This window comes from Chlorocebus sabaeus, chromosome 7 (assembly GCF_047675955.1).
Source record: "Chlorocebus sabaeus isolate Y175 chromosome 7, mChlSab1.0.hap1, whole genome shotgun sequence".
NCBI classification, from domain to species: domain Eukaryota; kingdom Metazoa; phylum Chordata; class Mammalia; order Primates; family Cercopithecidae; genus Chlorocebus; species Chlorocebus sabaeus.
In genome coordinates, this window is record NC_132910.1 from 96,674,854 (window position 1) to 96,692,661 (window position 17,808).

The 17,808-nt window shown below is 41.0% G+C and overlaps 1 protein-coding gene across 8 annotated transcripts in view; it reads right to left on the bottom strand.

The window, feature by feature from the left end:
* ZNF827 (zinc finger protein 827) overlaps window positions 1–17,808 on the bottom strand; it is a 174,463-nt gene that overhangs the window by 115,616 nt on the left and 41,039 nt on the right. For all 8 annotated transcript variants that reach the window (XM_037992635.2, XM_037992650.2, XM_037992646.2 and 5 more), the window contains exons 3-4: window positions 11,967–12,139; window positions 5,538–6,018 (exon numbers count right to left, since the gene is read on the bottom strand). In XM_037992635.2, coding sequence (XP_037848563.2) covers window positions 5,538–6,018; window positions 11,967–12,139 — 654 coding nt within the window. The remainder of the gene's footprint in view (window positions 1–5,537; window positions 6,019–11,966; window positions 12,140–17,808) is intronic.

Genomic DNA, 17,808 nt, shown 5'->3' on the forward strand with positions numbered 1-17,808 from the left:
TGGCAGGTGCCTTTAGTCCCAGCTACTCGGGAGTCTGAGGCAGGAGAATAGCTTGAACCCTGGAGGTGGATGCAATCTCAGTCAGTAGCTAAGATTGCACCACTGACTCCAGCCTGGGCGATAGAGCCAGGTTCCGTCTAAAAAAAAAAAAAAAGAATCCCAGTTCCACCACCTATTCATTGTGCTAACCTGGGCAAGACTCCTAACCTCTCCATTTCTCAGTTTCCTCATCTGTAAAATAGGAATACTTATACCACCCACTATGGCATCGCCACGAGGCTCAAAGGAGTGAGCAAGTATTAAATAAAGTAAAAATAATAAGCAATGAGTAACTAGCATAAGAACTCTGTCCATGCAAGTTTCAACACGTGTGTGTGTAAGCAATCCAGGCCCCATTTACTCATAATCCTCCAGGCCCTACTTATAATCCTCCAGGCCCCACTTACTTATAATCCTCCAGGTCCCACTTACTTATAATCCCACCTGCCCCTTTCTTTAACTCAGGTCAGTGCTTGTCTCATGACTGGCAAGTCACCGAAAAATAAGAAAGAGTCACACTCTTCCTCTCATATGAATCACCAGGTTCAATAAAGTCGAGAATTTCAAAAGGGCATTCAAGCTGCTTACACATATAAGGCCCCTAAATACACTGCTCACACGAGGAATTTTAGTCACAGGATCAGTGAGGGGCCATCACCAGAAAAGCAAGCCAGGGTTAAAAGGAAGGGCCCAACTAAAAATGCAAAAGGAGGCTGTCAAAAATCACCTGACTGGAGAAGGCATGCCCAGGCGTGGGAAGTGGGAGAGCCCCCTGGCTGTTGGCACGGCCATCGTAGGGTGTGAATAACACAAGGATGGCATTTACTTGGAAGAAGGCTCATTTGTTGAGATGACTGCCTTTACAGAAAGGCAATCAGAGCCACTGGGCAATGAGGATGACTGGGTTCAATGGGCATCTCCCATCCCTCCTTCTCCAGCAGCACAAACAAAGGTAAAGCAAGATTGGGAGCTACCATTTATACAAAAACTGTATTGTAACTACAGAGGCTTAAAATCGTGTGAAATTGATGGAAACTGTAGAACAAAGGCCGATGGAAGACTATAGTATATGACACAAACACATTAACCTACACCCTACATTTATATGTGAACACCTTTGCTGTTTAATGGATGAGCTACTAATAAGTCAGAAACAGTTTAGCTGATATCCATTTGTTCATAAACTGTCTCTGTGAGGCTAAAAGTAAGTTGCTGCTTTAAAGAAGTCCATCTCTCCTAGTTAAAATTATTTTGGTCTCAATTTTACGAAATTAATATAATGTGGGAGACAGCACAACAATTTTTGCTGGCTTCCAAATTAAAAATAGTTGAAATGACATATCTTTTATTTTGGAAAACCAGGGACAAAAAGATATTCCCAGCCAACAAGTGAAGTGCCAAGTTTCTGTCAACTGCTTGGTTATAATTTGGAGAGTTAGAATTAAATTTTATATCTTGAAAAGTGTAGTTTTCGGAAAAAGAAATGATGTAAGGCCGTTGTTGCAGGCAACTTTTAATCAGGCTTCTAATAACGATGACCCTCCCATCGTTCAGTGCTCTGCACTGAATCTTGAGACTTTTTAGCTGGAGAAACTCCCCTGTCAGGAGGCCCCACAAGGAAACACCTGGGGCTCCATGAACACAACTCCCCCAGTCCTCTCCTTCATGTCAACCTTGACCAACAGTGAGAGCCACAGGCCTATCTCATACCACCATGCCCCGTTTCATGGTCTAGGGTGGAGACCACGAGAACAAAACTGCACTGATGAAAACCATAGCTGTACCAAAAAATACTGTACCAGGTACCAAGTTTATATTCCACATCAGTGGTCCTTAGCCCTGGCTGCACACTAAAATCATTCTGCACATTAAAATCATTTGAAGATATTAAAGAAAATACCAATGTCTAGGGCCTATCCCAGTGAATCATAATTTCTGGGCCCTGGCATTTTGTGAAAAACTCCCCAGCCAAGGCTAATGTGCAGCCGAGGTTAAGAACTGCTGCTGGCTATGGGCGACAAGGCACAGAATCAGCAGGAACTTAGCTCTCCACAGTCAGGTGAGCACCTATTCCCTGAACATCCTAGCCACGTGACCACTGGCTCACCTGTCCTGACATGCAATGATTTGCATATGCCTTCTGGCTTCCAGGAAAGAGCTGCTGGAACACACAGGCCTGGAGCCCTCTCAGGTCTGCCTCAGTCTAAGCTGTGGGTGAAATCTACAAAATTCATTTTTCTGTCAGCCCAGAAAGCTGCCCATACAAGCAGTGTTAAGTGGGGGCTCAGTCGGAAGAATGGCTGATAGTCTGGAGAAGGGATTTTATTTCACAATTATACACGTTAAGAAACCTCTAACAGGAGTAGGGGTGGGGGGCATTGAGAGCCCATTTAAAACAGTATTCTATCTACTGACTTTGAATCCCACTGGGTTCCATTCAATCATCTTTCTGCTTAGTTTTAGTTGAAGGAGCAAGAAAGACTCCCCTTAATAACCAGGCAAGAAAGCATCAAGTGTTTTCTCTCTTTTGGAAACAAGTAGGTGTCTACACGCTTGAATTTGTCACTGTGCTCCAGTTTTGCAGACAGTGATCTGGCTGGCACAAAGATTCACAGACTCAGTGCCCACAAACAGCTGCACCCTACAGTACCAGCAGGTGCACGGACAGAGCCCAGCGAAAAAATTCAGTGCAAGAACAATGGCGCCGTTATAACGCCAAGGGACAAGGCCCCAAACTAGCCACTACTTCACTACATTTGATGACGGGAAGAGCTAGAAACTGAGCTGCAGCTCCCTGGGATTTGGCCTTTTTGGCCCTAAATCATAACCACAGATGCAGCCAGGTAGGGCACCACAGTGAGAGCAGCTATCAAATGCATGGCCAGACCAACTAGAGGGTAAGTAAAATTAAAAAAAAAAAAAAAATCGCTCCAGAAAATGTATTCCTTTCCTTTTAACACATCTTCTCCTCTCCTGAGCTGCATTGTCACCAAGTTTACATTTACATCCAAATATGCACACACAAAAAAATTAAGGATGCATCTCACTCCCCGGTGACTTTATAATAGGTTGCTAGGTAACAGTGCATACAAGTCAGGTTTCAGGACCTCCAGTAAGCCACCATAAAATAGCCGCATGAGTCTTTTGCATAAATAGTGTGTGCATTTGTTATCTGTTTTCTTACGCCAATTGATCAGTCAGTAAATATTCTGACTGCCAAACCATAAGCAACTCCCCATCAATAGCTAACTGAAAACACAGATCACAATATAAGGCTTTGATGAGCAATTCTTCCCCCTAACCTATCAATTGGCTTCTCCCCTTTGGTCTCTGCTGCTTGCAGTGCTGGCTCCAAGCAGCCTTATCTTATGCTCCCTGAGATTGGGTCTGGAGCTAATTACAGTGTAATGTGGGCACTCAGAGCTGAACCCAGCAGGAGCCATGCATCATACACAAGGGTTTTATCCAAAGACCAAACCTTCCCTGTTCCCACTCACCTTCCTCTAGATTTTAAAACATCCCTGGAGTTATGGAGTAAAGGGAGTAACACCTTACTCGGAGTAATTCACCCCCACTCAGATTGCCCTTGTCTGTTAGGTAAGGAAACGTCCCCCTTTCGAAGCTATGTGATGTGAATGTGTCATTTGCATTCCTTCCCTGGGGATTGCACTATAAGGGCCCATAAAAGGAGTCCCCTTTGCTATCACGGTGGCAGGGAGGACAATCAAGGAAAAACTAGAGTTCCCCTGGAGGTGAAATCCTAAAGGATCAGAACAGCAAACAGGAATGCATGAAAACATGCATTTTCCCACCTGCTCAAAAATTTCTAAATATAAAACTCAAAGTCTCTAAAAATCACATTTTCTCCTCGATTGGAATAGAAGAGGCAGAAGTCAGGGGAGAGGGGTGATGAGGAGCAGAGAAGCCAGTGTTCTTTAGAGCCACAGTCAGAAACTTGGCTGATTCCAGCACAGGGCCCCCTCACACTCACTGCCAGCTGGTGTGCTTCACTGTTATATTCCCTGCTCTTTGCCTACTTGGTTCATTTCTGGGACATCTCATTTTCCATCCCCTACCTTTCCTCATTTCTTCCAACTAGTGTCTCCCACTCCTGAGGAGCAAAGATCTGGGGTGAGGGGGACATTCCAAAAGACCCGACTGAAGTGTCCCTGAGCAAAGGGACTTCAGAGTGGAGCTGAACCTCTAATTCACCTGGCAATGACATTTAGTGAAATGCAACTCACAGTCCATTTAAAGGAAGGCGGTGACCAATTATTCTCCATTTAAAAGGGTATTGTCAATCTCCAAAGAGCTGACATGGCATTTGGAAATCATGGTGGAAACTGCCATCTTCACTGAAATACAGAACCAATTCTCCACCGACCTTCCCCCACCCCCTACATCTCCTTTAAAACTTAAAAATCATACTTTTAACATACCTTCTCATTCCAAAAGAGAATGATAGGAAAAACAGAGTGACCTAAGACCTTGATGTCCCTGTTCAACACCACAACTTAAATCAAATATGTTGGGGAAAAAATGATAAAAAAGGAAACATCATGTACAATTTGATGGTGATAGAAAGTAATGTCAACTAATAAGAATATATCTTTATAATTTATACTCCATCTTTTTTTCCCAAATGGATCAGGACAGTTTTTTTAAAAAAAGAAATTTTTTTAAAAATGTGTTTTTAAATTCCACTTTACATGAGGTCCCCAGAGTGGTCAAATTCAAAGACATAAAGCTGTGGTCTCCAGGGCCTGTGGGGGAAGAGGCGAACTGAGAGTGGTTTAATGAGCTTCAGTTGGAGAGAATGAAAAAGTTCTGGAGACGGATGGTGGTAATGGTTTGCACAACAATGTGAACATACTTAATGTCACTGAACTGCGCACCTAAAATGGTTAAAATGGTAGATTTTATGTTAAATATAGTTTGCCATAATAAAAAAATTTCTCGTTTAAAAAAACCTGAAAAACTTCTTAAAGACAGTTATCATTTGCTCAAATTTTAGAAGTCTATAATTCCTAAAAGGAGTCTTTGTATATATGTCCTTTAAAAATCTTATAAATTAAGACAGTAAAGAACTTGAATAATGCCAAAATGAGGTATTCCATACAAGTCCAGTGCAGAAGAGACATGTTAAACAGGGCCCAAGGTCACACAAGCAACTGACACAAGCCTGGCTTACCATGTGACCTTTCCCACCTACAGTAAGAACTCATCAAGGGGAAAAAAAACAGAAACAAATCAACAATCCCTACTGTTTTGAGACCCAAGCCAAAGCAATACTACTTCCAAAGGATTACACACACACAAAGTCAAGGAGAAAACGTATGGAAGTGCAGACTATCCAAATTTAAAGGGACCTTGAAATCATCTAGTTCTACCAGCTTATTTTACAAATGAAAATACTGGTAGACAGAGAGAGAGAGAGAGAGAGAGAGAGAGAGAGAGAGAGAGAAAGAGAGAGAGAGAATACAACCCTATTCAAGTACCTGACAGCTTCATGAGAAAATCAGACGCCATCTTAACAGAGATGTCCTGGCTGAACAATGCTGACGCACTGTTGGCCACATACTCGGAGGGGTCTTTCAGCTTTGTGTGGTTGGCGGGCCTGTCGGCAGCATTCAAAGTAAAGGAGGTGGGCAGGCCGTTATCTTCCTTGGGTTCCTCCTTCACCAGCAAAGGCGAGACGCCAGCCCCTCCCTGGCTAGTCCTCTCTGGAGTGTTAGACGTCATCATGGTCCCCACTAGCTCTGTCCCTCCTCCTTCCCTTTGCTGCCCCAGGCAGGCACTGTCACTGAGGTGGGGAGATCCCTTGACATCTGGGTCTGGGATCTCCTCCTTCACCTTGGCTTCTGTCCTCAGGAAGTGCTGATGGCAACGCATGTGGAGTTTCAGGCTGAAGTGGCGTGAGGAAGTAAAAGGGCACAGCTGGCACTGAAAGGTCTCTCCCCGATCCTGGTGCTGATGAACCTGACGGAGAAGCAAGAAGAATGAGCTAGCCACCATGCATTTATGGAAAATGCCTTGCTGTAGATCCAAACTATTCATCAATCATTTCCTCACCGGGCAAAGGGCTGGCCTTTGTACCGCAGAGCGTTTCATTACGGGACTCCAGGTAATGAGGCCAATCCCTAAACATAAAGTGGGTCCCCAAAGGTTAAGAGTCCATTATTAGGGCCACACTCACAACTGAGGATGCAGCCGGCCAATGGATGCTATTTTGGGTAGCATCCCAATATTCTAGTCATCTGATCTCAGTTGATGTCTTTGGAGAAAGTATTATGAACCCAGCACAATCCAAACTTACATAATTACTAGTTGGGGGTCAAAAGAGGTAACCTGTCAAGTAATCCCTCTCACAATAATAACACTTTGCATGTATCCAATTTTTTGTTACCCAGAGAATTAGTTATGTTTTGCAAACATAATTTCAATTTTTAAAATGCTGCTCTTAATTAAGAATGTAGAAAATAATGTCTCCAGGGTATTCCCGTTTCAAAGGCAGAGAAATTGAGGCCCCAGAATAAATGGATTGAGCGAAATTACATACAAAAAAGAAAAAAGCAAAGTAGGAGAAAAACCAAGGTCTGACCCTCACCAAGTATTCTGAGCAAAAGGAAACCAATTTTTCTAAACGTGGCTATAATATCATGCTCCAGATTCTGACGTCTGCAATGAAAGAATGCAGACTTTTAAATCCAGTTCCAGTCTTACATGCACACGATACCTGTAAAAATTGGGAGAAACTTTTTTCTTCCTGTCACTACCAAATTTAGTGCTTAAAAAAGTGAGGAAATCATTGCATTGGCCTGAGCCAGGCTTTGAGCTGGCAGGTGCTCATAAGCTTGTAACTTCCCCATTCATCTCTGCCAATGCACTTTAGTGCTGACCTGCTACACTCTGCTATTTCAGGACTGGCCCTCCCTTAAGTAGAAACTGCCAATTGTGTAGATGTGGGCCAAATGATTTGGGGAGCTGTGTGATCCGAACAAACAAGTAAGTGATTGGAATCCAAAAGCAAAACAAAACTGACACCTCCTCTTTTAGGGGTGACCTAAGCAGGACTCGAACCCAGGTCTCACCAAGGTTAAAGGCTCACGGGTTAATCCGTTGAGCCACCTGGCCCCTCTGGGTAGGTTTCCTTTCCAAGAGAGCAAGTTTTACAACAGCTGTTTATGCATTCTGAATGCAATCCAAAAGCATTATTCACCAGCCAAAACATACTTTTAAATAATGTTAAGTGACCAACAAAAGCAAAGAAATTAAAAGTTAATGGTGAGATCCTGTCGCTACAGCACCCCACTGTGGCTTTTTGAAAAAAACAACAGAAGAGATTCTGGGTCCCCCAAAGCATGAGTTTCTCAACAGAAATAGCCATATACACTTAAACCCAGTTAGGCAAAGTCCTGATCATGAAAAGGCTTTTCCTCTGCTGGGGTGGTGTGCTGGGGGTGGGGAAACACACCGATTGTCACCAGCTGTTAACATCACCCCTTTCTGTTCTTTCACAACAAAGGGATTTCACTGGGAGCTGATCATTTCATTTGCTTTCTCACAGAATCCCCACCATCTCCTCCAACCAACAGTCCCACAGGACCCTGACCGGTGCTGCCAAAAGCATGCCCCAGAACCAGGTGGTAAAGGTCACGAGGCAGAGAGCTTCCATCGTCCCTGAGAGCAGTGCAGTGGGGCAGATCCATTTCAGAAGTGTCCTTACATCTACTGACCCAGGAGAGGAGAGGAGCTAATCCAAGAACAGAAGCTCCGGAAGCAGCTTCTGGAAGGAGGAAAAGGACAGAGCGCGAGCCCAAGTTCTAAAATCAAAAGGGAGCCCTGGATTAAAAACAGTCTGTGTGCATGTATTTTATGTGACTTCTTTTCCACGAGATCCTGGCCTTGTTATATTTAGTTACGGACAAATTAGTGAAGCTTTAAAGGAAAAACAGTGGGTATTTTGTTGACTTTTGCACTTAACAGTTTTTTTTTTGAGCTACACCTTCCCAAAGGGACTATATATCACATTTGGCCTTTGAGAGAAGTATTAGCTCTATCCTCTGACTGCAGTTTTTTCCCCCTTCTCTCCTGACATTCGAGCACTTTTCTGTCATAATTTTTATTCTCTTTAGCTTGACATTTGCTTTAAAGACCCTTTTAGTCTACTAAAATGAAGGGATGCTTCTCTAAAGCACGTCATTCTTTCTAGGCCATGTTTAGGGGCTCACCTACCCCCTGGTCATTTCACATAAACAACCCATATCAGGTGCTGTTACATCATTAGGGCCATCTCTTCACCACTGGGGCCATTTCTTGGTAGCAGTTGGATGCTTGGGTTGTAGTACTTCAGAGCTTGGGGAAATTTTGGGAAACCTCTACTGCATCCCCCACCAGGGGGACAGGTGAGGGCCTTCACGAGAAGTTACAGCTCCTTAAATGGCAGACCTGAGACTACTAGAACTCAGTACCCTGACCCTTGGTCAGTTTCCTGTCAATACTTCACCAGTGTTCTTTGTCTTAGCAGTCCTCCTCACCTTTTCTGTTCAATTTTAGTTTATGAATTCATGTTGAATTCCTGTATGTTCACTTATCCAGGAAAATTTTAAAGGACTTAATGGAAATCTGAGATAACCCTGAGGAAGCTGGAGGCTTTTATAAGCTCCTTCCACAGCAGGTCATAAAAACATTTGCACAATATATTATGAAGGGAAGGTGGGCTAAAAGAACGTACAGTGACTAGGACATAATAGGATAGAGTAAGTACTATAATACAAATATAGTAAGTACTATATTTGTTGAACAAAGAAAGTAGAATCTCATTTTTCTTTAAAAAAATTGATATACCAATATAAAAGAATATACATCAAAGTGATCATGGTTATTTATCATTCTGGGTGATGGGATTAAGGATCAATTTTATATTCCTTTGTTTATCAGTTTTTCTAAGTTCTCAGCACTAAAGACAGATCACGAAAAAGGGAAAGGGAATAAAATTTATTTTAGAGTAATTTTTTATACCATTTCATTGATTATTTCTAAATGCGAACAAACATTAATGTATATTCAGATGGTTTTCGGATGATTACTGTATTAGCTACCTTTACTGAATGTTGTTTCTCCAGGCTAGGCACTGTATTAAGTGCTTTATGTGCATTATCTCATTTAACTCTTATAACAACCTCATGAGACAGACTGTAGGATTATCTCCATTAGTGGAAACAGAGGTTTGGAGAGGTTAAATGATTCCTTCAAAGTCTCACAGCCCCTAAGGTGGAACTGAGATTCTAACTAGGGTTTCTATGACCATACAGTTTGAGATCTTAATCTCTGGCTATACTGACCCCACTTCTTAGGCAGAATTCATTTAGAAAATCTGTCCACGGCCGGGCATAGTGGCTCACGCCTATAATCCCAGTACTGCGGGAGGCCAAGGCGGGTGAATTGCCTGAGGTCAGGAGTTCAAGACCAGGGTGGTTAACATGGTGAAACCTTGTCTCCACTAAAAATACAAAAATTAGCAGGCGTGGTGGTGCACGCCTGTAGTCCCAGCTACTCAGGAGGCTGAGGCAGGAGAATCGTTTTGAGCCGGGAGATGGAGGTTGCAGTGAGCCGAGATGGCGCGATTGCACGCCAGCCTGGGTGACAGAGCTAGACTTTTTTTAAAAAAAAAAAAAAAAAAAGTCTGACCATCCACATTTGTAGTATCTGGTGGATGTAGCAGAGGATATCTACCCATAAGACTACAATCATTATATTTCCAGGTAGACTAGATTTGCAAAATGTAGCAAAATTAAAGTATGTTTAACCAAATAAAATCATGAATGCTTTGATTAAAAAAAGAACAGCCAGTAAGTGAGGTGGAAAGCAGGGACAAGAAAGAATATACCATTTGATAAAATTAAACTTGCATGAGCTTTTCTCACACTTCCCGTATCAAAAGCTCAAGTCATAGCTCAACAGGTTAGGACACCATGAGTTTGAATAAAGTAGTAATTTCACACAACTGCTTTATCGTACTGGTTATTGATTTGTTCTGAAAGCATTCTAAGACCCCACGACCCGCAAAGCCCTTGCAGCTCTCATCTGTGACACTGCCATGGCCGGCCGTCTGTGTCATCAAGGCACCCAACTTATCTCCCTGTAGTTTCAGGGTCAGTAGTTCCTGCTATTGAAAACCCTGCTTTTTTTCCATGGGTTTATAAATAGGTTGTTTTACGTGACCCCGAGCTGAAACCAAGCTTACAAGGTGTCAGGCTAGATGCAAGTTTTCTGCCCGCTGAAGCTTTAAATTTGCCAGACCTGATTTCTAAACACAGCTTAGGAAATAGTAACTAAAACAAATTTTCATTTTAAAGGCATTTCTTTTGAAGTCTCATCCTACTAATGAAATTCAACTTTGCAGGTTTAAAATATAAGTTTTTACTTTGGGAAGAAGTGACAGAGGATGAGGAGGGTTAAGTAAAAACTAAGTCGGCTGAGTAAAATTCAGCCAACCAGAACTCCTGGTTAAATGGATTCTAAAGATGAAGGGCATGCTACTCCCAGGAGACAAAGGCAAATGACAGAAAACAAATTACATCATGGATTTAAATTTTTTTAATCTTCCAAGCTATTTCCTAAAGTCAGTAGAGGTTCTATCTGGTCACACTTTTTTAGAGCTATAATTCTGAAGAGTGATTACTTATCTATTTAGAAGGATTAGATCGCAAGATTTCCAAATAAACAAATACCTTAATTATGTCCATACATTATGCTTCTTACGGTAGGAAAGCAAACACTTTATAAATAATGTCAACAGTCAAATCATATCAAAAATATCAGTGAAGATATGATTGCTATTAAGATGCTCAATGATAGTTATTAGAATTAAATAACTTCCATTGAAAATTCCTGTGTCAGACATGTGGCTAATATTCTCTCTTTAAATACTAATGATAAGTCTTCCAGACAAACATTATCATTCCCATTTAACAGAAGAGAAAATTCAGAGTCTAAAGGTTAACTTGCTCAAGACCACTTAGCTAGTAAGTTGCATAATAAGATTTCAATTCAGGTCTATCAAATTCAAAAGCCCATGCTCTTTTGATCCCATGAGTTTCCTCCTTGATTGTGAGACAAAACCCTTCACATTAATGGGGTCAGCTAAAAAGATTTCCATCTAACTAAGTTTTCCCCCATCCTACATAAGACGGACTCATGGATTCTAGTCAACTCTTCTGTACATGTTTAGTGTAGGTTTGAGCTCCCCAGTTGTTTTTAATAGGACATTGAAAATTATGTCCTTGGATGTTTGGTAAATGTAATCCTGGGAATTATGATAGCTCAAACAATGACAGCCTCAAGGAGAGCTACAGTCTTGCTAGAAAGGGCCCCCAAGCCTCCCACAGGGCTAAGTAAAGTTAAAGGCCAGGTGCCTTCAATGTCTTCATGCCTCCTACACAGTGTCTCTGCATGTTCATCTGAGTTTGCAAGCTGGAGAGTAAGGCAGTAACAGACAAGGGCTCTCTCTCCAGGAAGGGTAGCAGGTTCAAGAGCCCTCTCTTTGGTGCTCAGTCCAGCAGCTCTTCCTGAACTTGGCTTTCCCTGCTTCTTGCTGTTCCCCAATCCTGCCTCTGAGTGCCCCAAGAAATGCGTCAGCACACAGGCCAGGCAGGCTGCTGCTCCCCTATAGGAGAGGACCACCCTCCGGTAAGTACATTATTTGGATATTGAAGGTTCTCTCTGCCTTTAAGTTCTTGGCTGCAAAGTGGACATTAACACCTTTCTGTTGAATTCTACCTTGCTACACGGAGTACTGTCAACCACATGCTCCATCAGTGAGACGCCCTCCCTCGGCCAAGAGGGATGTCCCCCTGCGCCAGACCATGTACAGGAGCCCTGGCTGTGCCTGTCTCTCCAGGAGGTGCCGTCGGTAGGTGGCTTACCTTCATGTGGGATTTGAGATTGTCCTTGCGAGCACACCGGAATGGACACAGTGGACACTGATGACTTTTTAAACCTGTGTGAATCACCATGTGCCGCTTCCAGTAACTCTTCCTTTTAATAACCAAACCACATATTGGACACTGGAAAGGCTTTCCACTTTCCTCTTCTGAGGCTTGGAAGAAAGAGAAAGAAAGGAATATTAAGGAAAACAAAAAGGTACATTGCATCTGGCATTAATTCACATACACCGCCATATAAAAAGCACTAAAAATGATTTGGGGTTGTTTCTTGACAATTCCGAGATTTTATCCATAAGAAAGTTTTAGTACTGCTTTTCTTCAGGTAGAAACCCATATTCATCTGGTTACTTTCATCTGGGCTCCATTTTCCAAAATCTGATCATCCTGCCTTGTGAAAGTCTGACTTCCAAAGGCCATCTAGCACAAAGGAAGACATCTGCAAAGGGGCTTTGCCCGGCCTGTCCTAACTCAGGGCCCAGGGGCACCATGCACAGTCAGAGAAGCCTGAATGCAGGGGCTTTGTTTCCTGAAGGAAACTGTCAGACTCAAGTCCATGTCTGAATTCCTGAACTTGGAAAACAGTGAGAAATAAAAATAAATCACATGGGACAGAGAATAATGCACTGCTCCACACTGAAAACCAAACAGCTATCATAAACTTCACTCTCTGAACTCCAATGGAGACAAATTTTTGGATCCCTACTGCTGACTTGTTTAGTTGTGGCTTGAGCAGATGCTGCTGCCAGTGTAGCCATCAGGGGGTCTTAAGGTCAGGGTTTTTGACCCTTTTATTTCTGTCCCTTTGGTAGCCACTGACAATATGTGCTGCCTTCCTCTGCACGGTGACTGGGCTTTGCTGACCACTTTCGGAAGAGCTGCAATGGGGCCACCACAAATGCTCCAATCTTTCAAGAAATTAAACCAACCAACTACCTCCTCCAAATAAAGCTAAAGTCGCTCTCAAAGTGAAGGGTCTCTGTTGTGACACTATTGCTAAACTTCTGGTCTACCAACTTACATTGCCCACTGCCACACTAGCCTCTGCAATTTGAGGATACACGGAGTAAAAATAAGCAGAATCAAGGGCTTAGACATTTCTTTCTTAATCATAAGGAATCAGAAATATTTCAAAACCAGTTAAATGACTTGGCATATGTGCCCACAATAAAATATAGAAAGTACTTTTTAAAATGAGCTAGATTACAGACGATGATATAAAAACATGTCCAAGATATTAGCATTGGTGGATAAAGCAAGATACAAAACCATATATCCAGGGTGATTCTATTTTCGTTTTCTAAAAAAATAGGAATCAGTCACAGCTAAAACCATTAGGTGAAATATTAGCAGGGAACTTTATAAAGGATGGATCAAGTTGACAACACCTAAAACCACTAATTAATCTTAACATTATTAAAAATGGGGCAGATACCGTGTGCCTTCTGATGTCATCTGTGAAATGTCCTTATAAAAAATTAAACAATCCTCTATATAACTAGCCCTTTATTGGAAATACAATTGATTTTTTAAAAAAGTGTTAAACACACCAACGGGATGAAATCAGCCAAATCTATAACGTGTGAATTCCTCAGGACAAATGACCCAGTTTCTTCAACATGTAAATGGCATTTTTAAAAGAGAAGAGGTTATGGAAAAATAAAGACTTAAGAGATATACACAAAAAAATGCAAGGTGTGAAGCTTATTTGGATTCTGTTTAAATAAAACAACTGTAAAAGGACATTTCTCAGATAATTGAGGAAATACTGATTATAGCTTGGGTGTTCCAAAATATCATTTAGCAATTGTTATTCCTGTTAGATGTGATAGTGGAATTGTGATTATTTTTTTAAGTCCTTATCTGTTGAAGATATATACACGGAAGTATTTACAAGAAAGCTGATCATGATGTCTGGGATTTGCTTTAAAATACTTAAGAAAAAATAAAAGGAGGGAATGGGAAGAATGGCATGAATAAACAGAACAAACAAAAAATGGTATCTTTTTATTTGCATGAAAACTTTCTGGAAGCATACCCAGGAAAACACTAAGCAGTTATCACTGAAGGATTGTGGATTAAAAGGAAGGAATCAGGAGGGCAACTTGTGTTTTCATTTCACATCCTTCTGTACTATTTGAATTTTTTAATGTACATGTTACCCTTCTAATTTTAAAAGAAAATATTCCCAAGAGTATACTTTAAAATAATCTCATCATGTATTTATTGGGTCAACTGAGTCTCTACATACAAAGGAACACTTCAAATGGATGGAACCAGAAGGTTCTGGAATAAAGTTAGAGCATTCCAAAAATGCAGTTTTACTAATACAGGTCTATTGGTTAGCTCAACCATGCAACTTGAAAAAGAATCAAGTCTGGAAATTCTACTTGTGATGTGTTCCACCACATGTATTTCCTTTTGTAATTGGGGGAGTAAGAGGAAATGAGGGTTTCCTTTTACTCTAGGAAGAGCACACGTTGTAGACACACATAAACAAGCATTTTTATTAACCCCCTGTAGCTTTTCTGCTGTCTGTTTTTGTGAATTGCCTCTGCCGATCTGGAGTCCTATTTGTAATTATGTCTCTCATCTTCTATCCTTCCCTTTCATTTCCTCCACCCTGATATTTTGATCATGAAGACTACATGATGAACAACAGACTGGAGAGAAAGGACTGAATCAGGCCTCTACGTGAAATTACTGTCATACGCTACAGGGAAAAAAATCATAACAATGTCTATTTGGGGTTGTAAGAACTTCAAAATAATAGGAAAGAGATAAACAAACAGGCTGTCATTGATCCCTATCTTCAAGAAGTATGTCCCACTATCAAATTCCTAAACTACCTAATTTTACAGAACTGTCTAGAAGAGGAGAGAAAAATTGAGATGTCTTCCACTGACCTGAGATTTCATGGCACACCATAGCAAGGCAATAAAAGGGCATTAGCTGAAAAAATGAACTCCGCCGGCTTCCCCTCACATCTTGCCTTGCCTAATGTGACCAATGCATTTCCTATTCTTTCTGAGACCCACAGTCTTCACCTTAATCAACAATTCTTTATTTCAAATGTATTACAGAGTACATTACATTTAACCCTGCATATTACTATTTCATATAAATCCATTTAGCTATGCTTCCTTAGTTTTAATTAGTACCAAAATACACGAGTTGGGAACAAATTAGGGTGCACTTGAACTGACTAGGAAAAAAATTAACACACAATGAAGAGAAACCAAAAACACACACAATGAAGAGCAACTAACTGCAAGAAATGCGGTCAAATAGCTACACTACTATAATTTTTGAAATTTTTAACTGATCACAGCAGGAAAGGAAGACGACAGAAACCAAATGATAAAAGAAACCCAAGTACCATGATTGATTTTCACCTTTGGCCAGTAATCTCCCCTGATAACATCTGCATTTTTATTTATTCAAGAAAGAAATTTCATATTTTAGTAGGATGCTCTCCATGTGTTTATGATGTTGTTAAGTACTTTAAAGAAGGGAGGAAGTAAGGTTGTATTCTATTTCGTATGCCAAACTATTTTCAGGGAACTGACAGCTGTAAATTTCACTTAAAGTTAGAACCTAAGGAAATATGACCACTTCCTCAGAATGAACCATACACTTTTGAGGCAATAGGATTGAAATGTTCATAATTTTGCCTAGTTTACAACTGCCTAATAAATAACTTTTCCCAAGTATATCACTAGCTACTTATTATCACTGCGAACAACACTAAATTCCACCAAATGCTAAGAGAACCAGTGGGATGAATAGCTGCTGATCTGCTCCTCTGGAGATAACTATTCTCTTCATAGGCAGTAATATTATTGGAATAAAAGAAATAATGAATGTGCACAAGACACCTGTCACATAGTAAATAGAAGCTACTTGTAGTAGCAGTTGTTGTATTAAGAGTAGTGACAATAAACAAACTCCAAACATGCCCTGCAAAGCTGAAAACTCACCCTCAGAGCAGATGTAAATCTAAACAACTAACATCACATAATAAATACACGGTTCAGAGCTTGGCCCAACATGGTAGTTTGTCACTGGAGCCAATAAGAAACACATAAGCAGAAGTCCATAGTGTGGCTCAGGTAGGGTCTGGCTCAGCCTAGACAAAATACTGATGGATAATCCAGCTCAGCAGGGAAAAAAAAGACATGGAAAAGATAGTAAAGAGTAGAGGGAGGAACTGGCTGCAGTAGGGCCTGGAAGTCCTTACCTTTGTGTCTCCAGCACCCAAACAATGCCAGGTACAACATATAATTCAATAAGTGTGTGTTAGACCATAAGGAGATTAAATGAAAAAGGTTGGGTTAAGGGAATAGAGAGAAGTGAAATGAGGGCTAGAAATGAAAGGAAAAGATGCAGGAGGCTGCCAGTAAGTCCCAATGGAACTTGTGTTAGGCCAAGAGTGTGTGTATGCCTTTCACATAGTGCCCCAATACACATTCTAAATGAATGGATGGATAAACAGATAAATGTTCATGTACTTAGACCTCAGCTATTTCCAAAAATGAACCTGGAGCAGCTTATATTAAAAATGCATATGGTATGACTACATCATTAATAAAGTACAGTGATATATGTTCAACTATTTATAATGAACAAGATCTGCCCAAAGCAGAGAAGATCTTGTGGGAAACTTGATAGTGAATTTTAAGAAGCAACATTAAACTCAAAAATTAGGGGAAAAAAAAAGTTTGTTTTGAGTTAATAAACAGAGTTTTAAAACACTGAGCAGTAAATATAAGCAAGGAATTCTAAAACAGGAAAGGATCTTGCTGATCATCCAGCTCTGTTTACAGATGAGGATACTAAACTGAGGTGGTATGCCGTGAGTCTCTCTACTAGTTAGTGGCAGAACTGAGATTACAGCTCATCTCTTCACTTCTGGTTTGCTGCTCTACCCTATTGCCTATGCATAAATCCCCAAAACAACAACAAAACTTCATTGGGATAAAAAAAAAATTTTTTTTTTAAACCACGGAGGGTTGTAGTAGCTTAACCGCTTTAACACAAAGGTATTTTAAAAACAAATGCAACTGTTTTGTAGGCTTTGAAATCAAACTTCCTGTTGTTCAATCCTATGTGGTGATTTGCAGCAGGTCAACATAACTTGCAATTGGATAGTTTCTGCATATAGACCTTACCATAAACTTAAGAGTTCAAGATGCCTGGTGACCCTGGGTCTGCATAATCTGTGCATTATAATGGTCTTCATTCTGGACCTACTAACACTACCGGTGCACATCTGTGTAAGATGACGACCCATCTTCCTTCCCAACAATACACATGGATTTTAAATCTTTTAACAGAATTGCTGTGTCATGTGTCTCAAATGCCATTTCATGGCAACAAAAACAACCTAGATTAGCAATGGATGTCCCTGGGTTTATCTGTTATTATGGATGCAGACTTTATTAATGCCTACTTTAACTAGTAAATATTCAGAGAAGTCTGATATCTAGAGCCATACTAAGTTTAAATCACTGCAAAAATATAATTGAGATGAACGACGGACGGTTCTAAAAATCTTTGTTAAAAAGTGAATTTTCTAAACAGGTTCACGTATGGGATCATTCTCAGATTATGGCTGATTGAGACTTATGGCCGGGCCCTGTGGTTCACGCCTGTAATCCCAGCACTTTGGGGGCCTGAGGAGGGTGGATCACTTGAGGCCAGAAGTTCGAGACCAGTCTGACCAGCATGGCAAAACCCCATCTCTACTAAAATTACAAAAATTAGTCGGGTGTGGGGGTGCATGCCTGTAGTCCCAGCTTCTCAGGAGGCTGAGGCACAAGAA